Source organism: Eulemur rufifrons, chromosome 19 (genome assembly GCF_041146395.1).
Source record: "Eulemur rufifrons isolate Redbay chromosome 19, OSU_ERuf_1, whole genome shotgun sequence".
NCBI classification, from domain to species: domain Eukaryota; kingdom Metazoa; phylum Chordata; class Mammalia; order Primates; family Lemuridae; genus Eulemur; species Eulemur rufifrons.
The window spans coordinates 79,221,778-79,235,174 of NC_091001.1; the positions used below are offsets into that span (position 1 = coordinate 79,221,778).

The 13,397-nt window shown below is 42.5% G+C and overlaps 1 protein-coding gene, 1 non-coding gene and 1 pseudogene across 5 annotated transcripts in view; 2 read left to right on the forward strand and 1 right to left on the reverse strand.

Annotated features, from left to right (window-relative positions):
• Positions 1–7,138, reverse strand: part of MSH2 (mutS homolog 2) — a 62,075-nt gene extending 54,937 nt beyond the window's left edge. For all 4 annotated transcript variants that reach the window (XM_069495091.1, XM_069495090.1, XM_069495093.1 and 1 more), the window contains exon 1: positions 6,867–7,138. In XM_069495091.1, the coding sequence (XP_069351192.1) occupies positions 6,867–7,077 (211 nt within the window). In that variant the 5' untranslated portion in view covers positions 7,078–7,138. The remainder of the gene's footprint in view (positions 1–6,866) is intronic.
• Positions 110–238, forward strand: LOC138400458 (small nucleolar RNA SNORA11). The gene has a single exon (XR_011236338.1). It is a non-coding gene; the product is annotated as a small nucleolar RNA SNORA11 (small nucleolar RNA).
• A 3,501-nt stretch (positions 7,139–10,639) lies between the features above and the next one.
• Positions 10,640–10,706, forward strand: LOC138400427 (U7 small nuclear RNA; annotated as a pseudogene).
• The last annotated feature ends 2,691 nt before the right edge of the window (positions 10,707–13,397 follow it).

A 13,397-nucleotide genomic window follows, 5' to 3' on the forward strand; every position in this document is an offset into this window, starting at 1 on the left:
TAACAATTTATATTTTCCATAGTCAGAGATAAGATTGCTAAAGAATGTAGGGAAAGGTGACAAAGTCCCAGATTTTTCAAGAAGTGTAACCTCTATCAGGAATCAGTGAGAGGTGTGCTCAGAGCAGGCGGCCTGAAGAATGGCCCCTCTGTTTACAACACACCCAACAGGAACTTGGGGTCACTGCGATGAGGGACACAAAACCTGTGGCCTCCCTATGAACAAATGCCCTACATGAGAAGAAGAAAGAACAAAGAAGAAGAAGAAGAAGAAGAAGAAAGAAAGAAAGAAAGAAGAAGGAAAAAAAAAAGGAATCAGTGTATTCTACAATGCTCCTCAGATACTGACGTGTGTATGAATCACCTACGGATATCCATCAACAAAGATTCTGATTCAGTATGTCTGGAGTGGGGGCCTCCAGACTTTCTAAAGTTCTAACAAACACTCAGGTGATGCCAATGCTTTGGTTCATGTGCCACATTGAGGAGCAAAGCTATAAAGAGCTGAGTTTCAGGTAAGAGCAGAAGGTAACAAGGCCAAAAATTATAGGGAAAACTGTTATCCATAAAATGGGACCTGAGTGTAGACAGTAGAAAAGTGTAGGAAGAAAGGAACAACTGTTTGGGTCAAGGGAGCAGGGAGGGAGCCAAAACAAAACGAGGACTTTGGGAGCTGAAGTAAAGGTTGCAGAAATAATATGGGCAGTCAGTCTTCTGTTGGAACAGATATACAGGGATTTTAAGTTTGGTGCCATAACTTAGGAAATTATTGCCCTCTGTTCGTTTTTTTAAAATTGTATATACTTAAGGTATTTGAAATGTTATCTTGATATATATTACATATCCATAGTAAAATGATTATTACACTCAAGCAAATTAACATATCCATTACATTTTTTGTGGTGAGATCACCTAAAATCTACCCTCTTTGCAAATTTTCCCTATACGATATTAACTATAGTCCTCATGCTGTACATTAGATCTCTAGACTTACTCATCCTACATAATTGCAACTTTGTTTTTGACCTACATTTCCCCATTTCCTCTCGCTCCCCACCCCTGGTAAACACCATTCTACTCTTTCTGTGTATTCAACTCTTTTTAGATTCCACATAAGTGACATCATGCAGTATTTTTCTTTCTGTATCTGGCTTATTTCACTTAGCATGTCTTCTAGGTTAATCCATGTTGTCACAAATGGCAAGGTCTCCTTTTTAAGGATGAATAATGTTCCACTGTGTTTCTTTATCCATTCATATATGGATGGACACTTAAGTTGTTTCCATATCTTGGCTACTATGAATAATGCTGCAAAGAACATGGGAGCACACATATCCCTAGGGCCTTCTGTTTGTTTAGACTGTAAGTAAATAATTCTATGATAAATAATGACATGAAGGCCAGTCGCAGTGGCTTACTCCCCAGCACTTTGGTAGGCCAAGAAGCTAGGAGTCCAAGATCAGCCTGGGCAACATAGCGAGACCCCCATCTATACAAAAAATTTTAAAATTAGCCAGGTGTGGTGGTGCATGCCTGTAGTTCTAGCTACTAGGGAGAATTGCTTGACCCCAGGAGTTTGTCAAGTGAGCTATGATGGCACCACTGCACCCCAGCCTAGGCAACAAAGATCCTGTCCCTGAGAAAAAGAAAAAGAAAAAAATAATAACAGGATAAGCATTTCTGAATGTGAATGTGTTCACTTGTCTGATTATTTCCTTGGGATAAATTCCTAGATGTGGAACTCCTGATTAATGGATATAAGCATTTTCGGGTAACTTTTTATTAAAGTACAAGATATAAACAGAAAAGTCTACGTATCATAAATATACAGTCCAATGAATTTTTTTCACTTTTTTAATCAGGTTTATTCAGGTATAATTTACATCAGTAAAATTTGACCATTTTAATGTGCATTTCTATGAATTTTGACAAACACATGCAGTCACATAACCACCACCACAATCGAGATAGTCTCATTACCCCAGAAAATCCCCTTGGGTGGGATTTTATTCTTACTATATTGATAGTGCTGGTAATGGACTCATGGGTTAATGGAAAGTTCTGTTTGACTAAATGTTTAGCTTAACTGAGAGGTAACCAAAAAACGCTTTTGGTACCACTTTTGCAGAAAAGTTTTATGAAATGCCAGAATTCATTTATTGCCTTATTAAGTACAGAAGAGAAAGGTAAAGAGATTATCAGCCAACTTGCTTGGTCAGGTAGGATTCCTCAGGTGGTAGGCATGGGCAATCAAGGGTTGGATACTAGCAAGCAAACAGCATGCATGCAAAAGAGCAAGAACAAGAGAGAAAGAGATCAAAAAAGAGAGAGCAAGAGCAAGAAACAGAGCAACAAAGAGAGAGGGAAAGAGAGCCCAACGAATTTTGAGACTGAACACACTCCTAAAAACAGCACCCAGCTCAAGAACAGAACACAACTCACCCCAAGAAACACCCTCTCTTCCTGTATCCCTTCCTAGTCAGTCACTCACTCCTTCCCCAGCAAGAGCAATCACACTAGAGAGACTTTTAACAGCATATAAATTATGTTTGCTATTTTCATATTTATATAAATGGCACCAAACTGTAAGTTCCCTTTTATGCCTGGCTTCTTTTTCTTTTTCTTTTTTTTTTTTTTGAGACAGAGTCTCACTCTGTTGCCCAGACTAGAGTGCCATGGCGTCAGCCTAGCTCACAGCAACCTCAAACTCCTGGGCTCAAGCAATCCTACTGCCTCAGCCTCCCGAGTAGCTGGGACTACAGGCATGCGCCACCATGCCTGGCTAATTTTCTCTATATATTTTTAGTTGTCCATATAATTTCTTTCTATTTTTTCAGTAGAGACGGGGTCTCACTCTTGCTCAGGCTGGTCTTGAACTCCTGAGCTCAAACGATCCTCCCGCCTCGGCCTCCCAGAGTGCTAGGATTATAGGTGTGAGCCACCACGCCCAGCCCTTGGCCTCTTTTTCACCCAACACAATTTTCATGAGGTTCACTCATATTTTTTGCATGCAGTGTTGTTCATTATCTACAGTATATTCTACTTGGAATGAACCAAAATTTACTTATCCATTCTACTACTGAATGGCATTTGGGTAGTTTCCCATTTAGGGCTATGTACATTCTCATACATGTCTTTTGGTGAACAGATATACATTTCTTTTGGTGTATACTCCTGAGTATTCCACTGCTAAGTAGAACTGCTGGGTCATGGGATATGTGTACGTTCAACTTTAATAGATAATGCCAAACAGTTTGCCAAGACAGTTGCAATTTATGCCAACACAGTCCCACCAGCTGTGTATGGGTATTCCAGATGCTCCACATCCTTGCCAACTCTTGGTATATCCCATCATTTTTGCATTTTAGTCATTCTGGTGTAAAGTAGTGGTATCATACTATAGTTTTAATTTGCATTTCCCTGATGGGGTCCTTGTTATACATTTTTTGGACATTTAAATATCATCTGTAAAGTCTTCTGCCAGTACTTTTACACTGAGTAGTAGGAATTCTTTATATATCCACAAAGATTTTTAAGGATTAATATACTACTGCCATATTGCTTTCCAGAAAATAATATTATTTCATCATACTCTTGCAAGCACTGTAATTTTATAATCTTTGCCTATTTTAAACTCAAATCCAGAGTAAGAATGGTTCTCAGGTTAGATTTCACAGACCAGCAATACTTCAAAAACAAAAAATTGGGTACCAATTCAGGGTTACCAACATTTTCATTTGTCGGGTAATGAAATTTTTTAAAACCATCATTTCACAAAAATGATTAACAGCAAAAGACTAGTAAGTGTATACAATGTCCACCAGGTTCAGCTAAACACTGACTCAGAAGATCACCATACATACCAGTCCACTCAGAGAAATCGCTTGCCAGCTGGGCAGCATCACATATTCCTCTCAGTACACAGCCCTTTTCCTTAGGACATTTCAGTTGAAAGAAGCAGAATCCACATCAGTGGTCCAAGTGGCTACCTTGGTTTAGAAGCTCATGCCCTCAGGAGCCAATATCTCCTGTACTACTCTGTATGCGCAGCTTCCAGCAGCCCCACAAGGAACAAGCCAGTTATTATAACAGTGCATTTAGAAAGCTCAAAGTGTGGGGTCCTTATCAGGTATTTATATTTCCTCGAGTCCAGATGTAATTTACCAATCTGGGGTCATTTTTGTAATAGGCAATGCTGCCTAGAAACACAGCTAACTTTCTTTATTAGGTTTCCAGGGGAACAGAGTAGCAAAGGAAAAGTTTGTTAACTATTTACCCACATGGCATAATACTAAAATGAAGAAAAATTCCTCTCCAAAAAGAAGTATCGGCAACCTTACGTACGTTATAAAAAGTCCTTAGTTCCATTTCACCTTGAACAATTCACCAGCTTTTGGGAATCATGGTACATTTTTGAGTGCCTCCCTTTTTCAGTTATTTCAATTTCTAACAAACTACCCATCTTTTTATAACTCTTATTATAATGCCCAAATATCAGGACAACCCTTTATGTCTTTGGTGTAAGTCTCTGGTGTAAGAAATGGAGCCTTGGGAATAACTCATATTTTCTCGTTAATCTATTTGAAAAGTTAAATTCACCTTTAACCATACTCTGAACATGATTAAGATGAGGTGACTATCTAAGTTATTCTAGTAATAGAAATGTCCCTGGTAAACAGTCACATTTTACTCTTCAAGGGCAACAAAGGCGGCATTATGGTTTTTTAAAAACCTGTGCTCCAATATAAAAGATTCCTGGTTGTTCATACAAAATTCCTTTCCCAATAAACACATGTAATATTTAGCACCCATTATTTCTTTCACAATCTAAATTACAAAAATAAAAGTATTAGAATATTTAACAGTGCTTAAAAAAATCAGTGATCCAAATCATAAAATGTATACAGGAGCTTAGAACTTTTTACACCACTCTAAATGCTAAAACTATTCTAAGCTGAATTCAAAAATGAGAGAGGCATGTGCTCTAGCCTTGAATAACAGGATTCAAATAATCACTTTAAATTGAAAAGCAACTGAGACCATCATTAACTATGAAGCCACCTATAACTATCTCTGACAAGTCTTTTTTTTTTTTTTTTTTGAGACAGTCCTGCTCTGTTGCCCAGGCTAGAGTGCTCACAGCTCACAGCAACCACAAACTCCTAGGCTCAAGCGATCCTCCTGCCTCCTCCTCCCAGAGTGCCAGGATTACAGGTGTGAGCCACCACATCCCACCTCTGACTAGTCTTAACTGGTGCTATACCTCAACTCTTGCCCCTTTATAACCCATCCTCCACGCTATAGCCAAAACAATCCAACACACCACTCAACGTTTACTTAAAAGTCTTCAGACTTGTCACTACTTACAGTATATAATTTCAACATCTGAGCAGGCCGGGCACGGTGGCTCACGTCTGTAATCCTAGCACTCTGGGAGGCAGAGGCGAGAGGATCCCAACTAAAAATATATATATAGAAAAAACTAGCTGGGCATGGTGGCCCATGCCTGTAGTCCCAGCTACTCGGGAGGCTGAGGCAGGAGGATTGCTTGAGCCCAGGAGTTTGAGGTTGCTGTGAGCTAGGCTGACGCCACAGCACTTACTCTAGCCAGGGCGACAGAGCGAGAAACTGCTTCAAAAAAAAAAAAAAAAAATCTGAGCAAAACATAAAAAGCCTTTTGTCCTCTGACCCCACCCACCTGGACCAGTCTCCTCATTCTCATTTTCTGCAGCAGCAATACGAATCTACCTCCTTTCAGGCACTCTCCCACAGCAAACTATCCATGACTCCAAGTGGAATTTAGTATCCCATGCCTCTTATGAGGTTTCCAGCCTTGGGTGATCCTGCCTCTAAGCATCTAGACCAACTTCTTGTGGAGCTCACCTCCATAAATCTCCAAATTGAACTGTAATCATATCTGCCTTGCTCCCCAACAGAGTGAGCTCTACAAAAGTGGAGATGCTGCCTTTTCATCTAGTGTCCATAACCCTGACGATAAATTTCTATCTAATGAATGAAACATCTCGTCGGTTAACATCGCATTTGCACGTGGCAGCGTCAGGATGAGAACCCACAACTCCTTACTCCCCCAGAATGCTCTTCCCATTATCCTAACTGAAAGAAAAAGCAAAGAAGCCAGGGAGAAAAGGGGTCAACATGAACTATCCAGAACATCTAGTCCGCACAGGGTGAGAAGTCCGTAGCTTTCCAGGGAGAGATGGTGCTGGAGGATGCAGGGGGTGATGGAGGACACTGAATGCTGAACTGAAGGACAGACAGCTTCCATGACTAGCCCAAAGGTCACACGATAATAACTGGAGGAGCAGGGACTTGAATCCAGGCAGCTCGGCTCTAGAGTCCATGGTCCTGACCACTTTCCCTTACTGCCGCTCAATAGTGGTCCATTACAGGACCTAAACTGAACCGGCGGTATAAAGCTGTCGTGTAGACAAAATTATGTGGGTGATATGACAGACGCTCCCGAACCCCCTCTATTCTAAATCTCACTCCTGGCTGCTGTTTGTAATAAAAGATTTTGGCAGTGTTTGTAGTGAGAGCTACAGGCCAAAGCGAGACCTACGCAACTGCAGGAAAATGAAACAAGAAAATATATTAAAACGCCAGGCACGGCGTAAACACTTCGTGAGTGTTAGTTATAAGTGCGGCACCTGAGGAGGCACGGATTTTCCGTCCCTCCTGGGCCAAGCAGGGTGGGGGAAGCAGAATTCCCCACCCCGCACCACCAACGTCCCCACCCCCACGCCGGAAAGGCGGCCCGCCGCCCACTTCTCTAGGGGGAGACTGGAGCCGCGCCACAGCCGCCCCAGACCCCGAAACCCTCCCAAGCCCGCGCGTGCCCGCCCTCACCTGCCGGCCCCATGTGCTTGACCACACCCTGGGTCTTGAACACCTCCCGAGCGGCCAGCAGCGCGTCCTCGCCGTGCGTGGTGTAGAAGTCGCCCCGGTCGAAGAGGCGCACCGTGGTGGTCGGCTTCTCCGGCATGCCCTGGAAGAAGCGCACGAAGCCGGCCTCGGCCGCGCTCTCCAGCTGCAGCGTCTCCTTCGGCTGCACCGCCATTTCAGAACCTCGTTCCTCCGCCTGGCTGAAGGAGCCGCGCGACCCCGCACCCACTAAGCTGTTTCGCGCCTCCCCTCCCTCGCCCCGCAGACGGCGTCCGGCCTCTACGGATACACCCAATCAGCATCCAGCGCTGCCTGTCGGTGGGTGGGAGTCCGCCGCGGCAGCCAATCATAAACAGACGCGGCCCAGCTTCCCGCGCACGCTGGGGACTCTGTGCACTGCGCATGCTTGCTCCTAGGTTGTGCGCCGGCCCGCAGACGCGCATATTTAGCGCGATCCCTTCTCCTCAACAGTACCTCCCTTTTCTTTTTTGAGCAAATACCACAAGATTACAGGTTTTTTCTCCATAGCCTCCTTCCTGCTCCCTGCTAGCCAAATTCTCGTTTCGTCCACTCGTTGATTTAATTCATTCATTCAAAAATGTATTTATATGGCCTGCTATGGCTATATGACTCTTCTTGGCTCTTAGGATCACCAGTAAAGAGAAAAATCATTGCTTTTGTTCTGTTTATAGTCTAATGAAAGGATTCAGTTAAGTAAACGAAATGATGCATTAGAAGTAGGTAAAAAAAAAAAATACATAGATCAGGGAGTATTGAAATTTTTTTAAATGTTGAGCAAAGACTTGAAGGAGCTCAGGATGCATCCTGCAAAATTAAAGGTATTGCACAATGCTGTTTGACTCACCTTTCCCCCACGGAAGTGGCCCCCAAACCTAATTCAGCAGCAGGATCACCCTGGGGGTTTCAAACATATTCATTGGCCTCACCCACATATAACGGGTCATAATTTCTGGAGGTTGAGCCTGGAATCTTTTTTGAAAGCTCCCTGGGTATTCCTGACAATCAGCTGAATTTAGAAATCACTGATCTACAGGTTAAAATTCAAATGCCTTTGAGCAGTGGAGAAAGTTTGGATCGTCTAATTGCAGACTACCTTTTCAGCAATATCTCCTGCGGTTTGGCAACACTCTCTCCTCTCTCCTCTATGCTAAGATCTGGAACAATGAACTTACCTTCCCGTATGTGACTTCAACACAAACTTGACCCTCTGCTCTGGAATGGCCCTTCCCTGACCTTTGTGTTGCAAATTCCTGGACATCCTTCAGTCCTCAGTTCGAAGATCTCAGAAAAGCCTGCCCAGTCTCCCCAGGTGTAATCAGTTGCATTATTGGCTGAGGTCCCACTTCATTCATATCTCTGTTATGATACTTGCCGAATTGTTTTAGAGATATATCTGTTTACCTGTCTCTCTTACTAAACATCTGGAAAGGACAGGAATGAGTGTGTATATGTTTATTTATAGTTAATAATATTGGTTAACATTCATCAGCAATTACTGATTGTCAGGTGTTTTTTAAATTTTTACATGTGCTCACTGTTTTAATCCTCTCAACTCTAGGTGTTAGGTACTATTATGATTTTTATTTTACAATGAAAAAAATGAAAACTTGGAGATGTGAAGTAACTTGCTCAAGATCACAGAGCTAGTAAGTGATAGAATTCAGTCTTTCTTCAGATTCTGTACATGTAACCATCTGTGTGTATACAGAATCTAGAGCAAGACTGTGTACTGAGAAAGAAAATGTGTTTCAAACCTGAATTTAAAAAAAACGGTGGGGTCTCACTGTCACCCAGGCTGGCCTCGAATTCATGGGCTGAAGTGATCCTTCCAGCTCTGCCTCCCGAGTAGCTGGGACTAAGGTACATGCCACCATCTCCAGCTAAGAAATTTTTTTGTTTGTTTGTTTTGAGACAGAGTCTCACTCTGTTGCCTAGGCTAGAGTGCCATGGTGTCAGCCTAGCTCACAGCAACCTCAAACTCTTGGGCTCAAGCAATCCTACTGCCTCAGCCTCCCAAGTAGCTGGGACTATATGCATACGCCACCATGCCCGGCTAATTTTTCTATATATATTTTTAGTTGTCTGGTTAATTTCTTTCTATATATTTAGTAGAGACGGGGTCTCACTCTTGCTCAGGCTGGTCTGGAACTCCTGACCTCGGGCGATCCTCCTGCCTTGGCCTCCCAGAGTGCTAGGATTACAGGCGTGAGCCACTGTAACCACCTCCTGTTTTGCGGCTCAGTTCCTAAGAGGCCACAGACCAGTACTGGTCCTCATCCTGGGGGTTGGAGACCACAGCTACAACCCATATGATTTACATGCTATGCCAAACCATTTTCCAAAATGACTGCAACATTTTACATTCCCACCAGCAGTGCATGAGGGTTCCAACTTCACAGTTTCACCAACACTTGTTATTGTCTCTCTTCTTTATTATCACTATCCTAGCGTGTAGCAAACCTTATATCTGGTAAGTGACTGTATCCAGAATAAACAAAGAACTCTTATGTCTCAATAATAAAGAACCCAATTTAAAAATGGACAAAGAATCTGGAGAAGTCCTTGGTTTTTGAGAAAGCTCTTTGATTAGTTGACATAGGGAACAGAAGCTCTACGGGTTAAAGAGTTCATTCTGAAAGCAGAATATGCTAGTTCCCTTTTAAAAGTTTGATAAGAAAGAAAAAGAGAGATGGCAACAGGAATGGTAGCTTGTTAGGAGGACAGGGTCAGTTGGAATTTTTAGTAAGGGAAGGGTAACATGTTTTAAGATGATGGGAAGAATTATGAAATTATGTATACTTTGAGTATTGAAAGTAGAAAGAGCTAAGGTTGCAGTGTTAAGATTTGTGAAAGAAGTAGATCTTCCACTGGGCCTTGGCTAAGTAGCGGGTTTCCCACGCGTAAGAAAGAACATAAGCAAAGACATGATAGAACTCAAGCAAACGTGTGAAAGGACAGAGGAACAGGAACATTTGGAGTGGAAAGGAAAATCTTGAATGCAGCAAAATTTGATATATTGGGAGTATTAGTGGGAAATAACGTAGATTGTGACTAGATTTTAGTTATTCTGGGAATGACATCGAGAAACGATTGAGAATAGGGAGAATTTGGTATCAGGGAAATCAGGAATTACATTAATCCAGGTGTGGGATGAAGTTCTGGGGCATGTTATTGGCAATGGGAGTGGAGAGGAAGGAGAAGCCAAAGGAGGCCAAGTAGAGCGACCACAGCTGGATGCACAGGACCCCACGGGCTGAGATGCCAACCTTGCAATGCTCCTCCAACTGCCATTGCTCTCATAACACCACTGCCATGAGTGTTTTCTCAACTGTTCTTCCTTTCATCACAAGATTCCAAGTCATAGGTGGGGGTGCCTGTGTCCTGGATACTCAGAGCAAAGGGAGGATCTCTGCTCTTAAACTTCCGAAGAGGGAGGCGGAAAACTGGCTGTCATCAACACCACACACACAGAGAATTTTCCCTAGATTAAGGAGATAGGATTCTGGGCAGTCAGAAGGAGAAAAAGTGCTCACTACAGGGCCAGACTGTGAAAGACCTTATATGCCCCTCTGGCGGAGGAAAGGGGTAGCTTTTATGTCGTATAAAAGTGTTCTGATCAATCTACAAATAACTCAAACAAATCAGCAAGAAAAAAATAACCCCATCAAAAAGTGGGCAAACGACATGAAAAATTTTTCAAACGAAGATAGATAAATGAGTGTTACATCTCTTTTAGAATTTGTCTAGCAGGTTTTCCCATCCTTACCAGAAGATTGTGCCCCCCCCCCCTCAAAAAAGGAAGATAGACAATGGCCAAAACCTTATGGAAAAAAATGCTCAACATCACTAATCAATCATCAGGGAAATTAAAACTATAAATTAAAACTACAATGAGATATCACCTTACCCTTATCAGAATGGGCATTATTAAAAAGTCAGCAAACAATAGATGCTAGCATGGATGCAGCGAGGTAAGAACGTTTATACATTCTTATTGGGACTGCAAATTAGTACAACCTCTGTGGAAAACAGTATGGAGATTCCTCAAAAAAATAAATGTAGACCTATCATTTGATCCAGCAATCTCGCAATCCCACTGTTGGGTATCTACCCAAAGGAAAATAAATCATTTTATCAAAAGACATCTGCACTCAAATGTTTATCACAGCACAATTCAGAGTTGCAAAGATGTGGAACAAACCTAGGTGCCCGTTAATTCACAAGTAGATAAAGAAAATGTGGTTCATATATACCATGGAGTACTACTCAGCCATAAAAAGGAATGAAATAATGTCTTTTGCAGTAATTTGAATGGAACTGGAGACCATTATCCAGACCATTATAACAAACACCTCACGTACTCTCTGATGATATGGGACTAATCTGTCGGCACACATGGGCACAAAAAGATATAAAGGTCATTGAAAATCAAGAAGGGAGGAGGGGAGAGAGGTAAAAACCTACCTATCAGTACAAGGAACACTACTGGGGTGATGGGCACACTGATAGCCCTGACTTAAGCATTATAAAAGCTATCCATGTTACAAAAACATTTGTACCCCCTTAATATTTTGAAATTTAAAAAAGTGTTATGATCAACTTTAGGCAAATAATTCTGAGAGCAATGTGGGGTTTGGGCTGGAGTGGGAATAGATTGGTGGCAAAGAGACCAAGGGAAGTGTGTAAGAGAAAGCAGATTAGAGGAGCATTTATTTCTGGGGGAGAATCACAGGAACTGGCAATTAAAATAATGGCAGAAGTGAGAGAGAGAGGAATTTGGGACTTGGTTCCTGGAGATGCTATTAACTGACTCTGAGAATACATGAGATGAAATAGGTTTGTGGAGGAAGATGAAGAGATCATTAAAGGCTAGTTGCATGAAACAGACAGTTTAGTACAAAACTCAAGATGAAGAACAGAGATGGAGATGGTGCTTCTGTTATCATCTAGGTTCACAGATGGTAACAAAGGCAAGGTAATGGATGAAACCCTCCAGGAAGAAAAAGGGAGGAAAAATAGAAGTAAAGACAAATCCTGGGTACATCACTATTGCAGAGTCAGTAGAAGAGGAAAACAATTAGAAGACACTAATACCAGTGAAGCCAAAGAAGAGAATGTATAGGCAACATACAGGGGTAGGGAACGGGGAAGTCATCATGGTGATAGACTTCAGGGAGACCAAATGATTCAACACTGAGGGAACAGAGTCATCAGCAATAGGGTCAGTGTTGACCTTAGCAATAGTAGCTTCAGAAGTGATAGGACAGAGACTAGGAGGCAACAGATTGACGAGTGTGCCAGTTGACTTATGCCTTAGTTTCAAGTTCACCGTTTTTGCTTCTCTGTGAAAATGGATCTGAAGCTTGGTCAGCAGAGGGCGCTGAGAGGCACTGCAAGAAGAAGGATTGTTTCCTAGCTCTTGTGTGCTGGCTTGGCAGGCTCCTTGCAGCACCCAGTCTTCTCCATCACCAGGCTCTTGCAGCATGGGTGGCTTCTCCAGCGCACTGCTGCACCTGCCAGAAGCTTCCCTGAGTGCCTGCCCAGCCCCCCACCCATGGGCAATTTCACAGAGTGCCTTTGGTGTCTGCTGAGACACCTGCCTATGAATAGCTTTCCCCCAGCACCCAAGAGCGGGGCTCAGTAAATTAAGGATCAGAGAGTAAATATTTTAGACTTTGTGGGCCACTGGGTCTGTTAAAACTATAGTCAACCCTTGAACAACACGAGTTTGAATTGCATGGGTCTATTTATACACAGATTTTTTTTCAATAAAAGTTACACCCAAGTGTGCTTACCTCTCCTGCCTCCCCTTCCACCTCCTCCACCTCTTCCACCTTTGCCACCCCTGAGACAGCAAGAGCAACTGTTCATCTTCCTCCTTCTCCTCAGCCTACTCAATGTGAAGATGATGAGGATGAAGACCTTTGTGATGATCCACTTCTACTTAACGAATGGTAATATATTTTCTCTTCCTTATGATTTTCTCAATAACATTTTCTTTTCTCTAGTTTTCTTTATCGTAAGAATACACATATAACATATAAAATATGTTAATCAACTGTTTATTATCAGTAAGGCTTAGGTGAACGCTAGGCTATTAGTTGTTAGGTTCTTGGGGAATCAAAAATTATATGTGAGGCCGGGCGTGGTGGCTAACGCCTGTAATCCTAGCACTTGGGAGGCTGAATTGGGTGGATCGTTTGAGCTCAGGAGTTCGAGACCAGCCTGAGCAAGAGCGAGACCCTGTCTCTACTAAAAATAGAAAGAAATTATCTGGCCAACTAAAAATATATAGATAAAATGAGCCGGGCATGGTGGCGCATGCCTGTAGTCCCAGCTACTCGGGAGGCTGAGGCAGAGGATTGCTTGAGCCCAGGAGTTTGAGGTTACTGTGAGCCAGGCTGACGCCACGGCACTCTAGCCCGGGCAACAAAGCGAGACTCTGTCTCAAAAAAAAAAAAGTTATATGTGGAT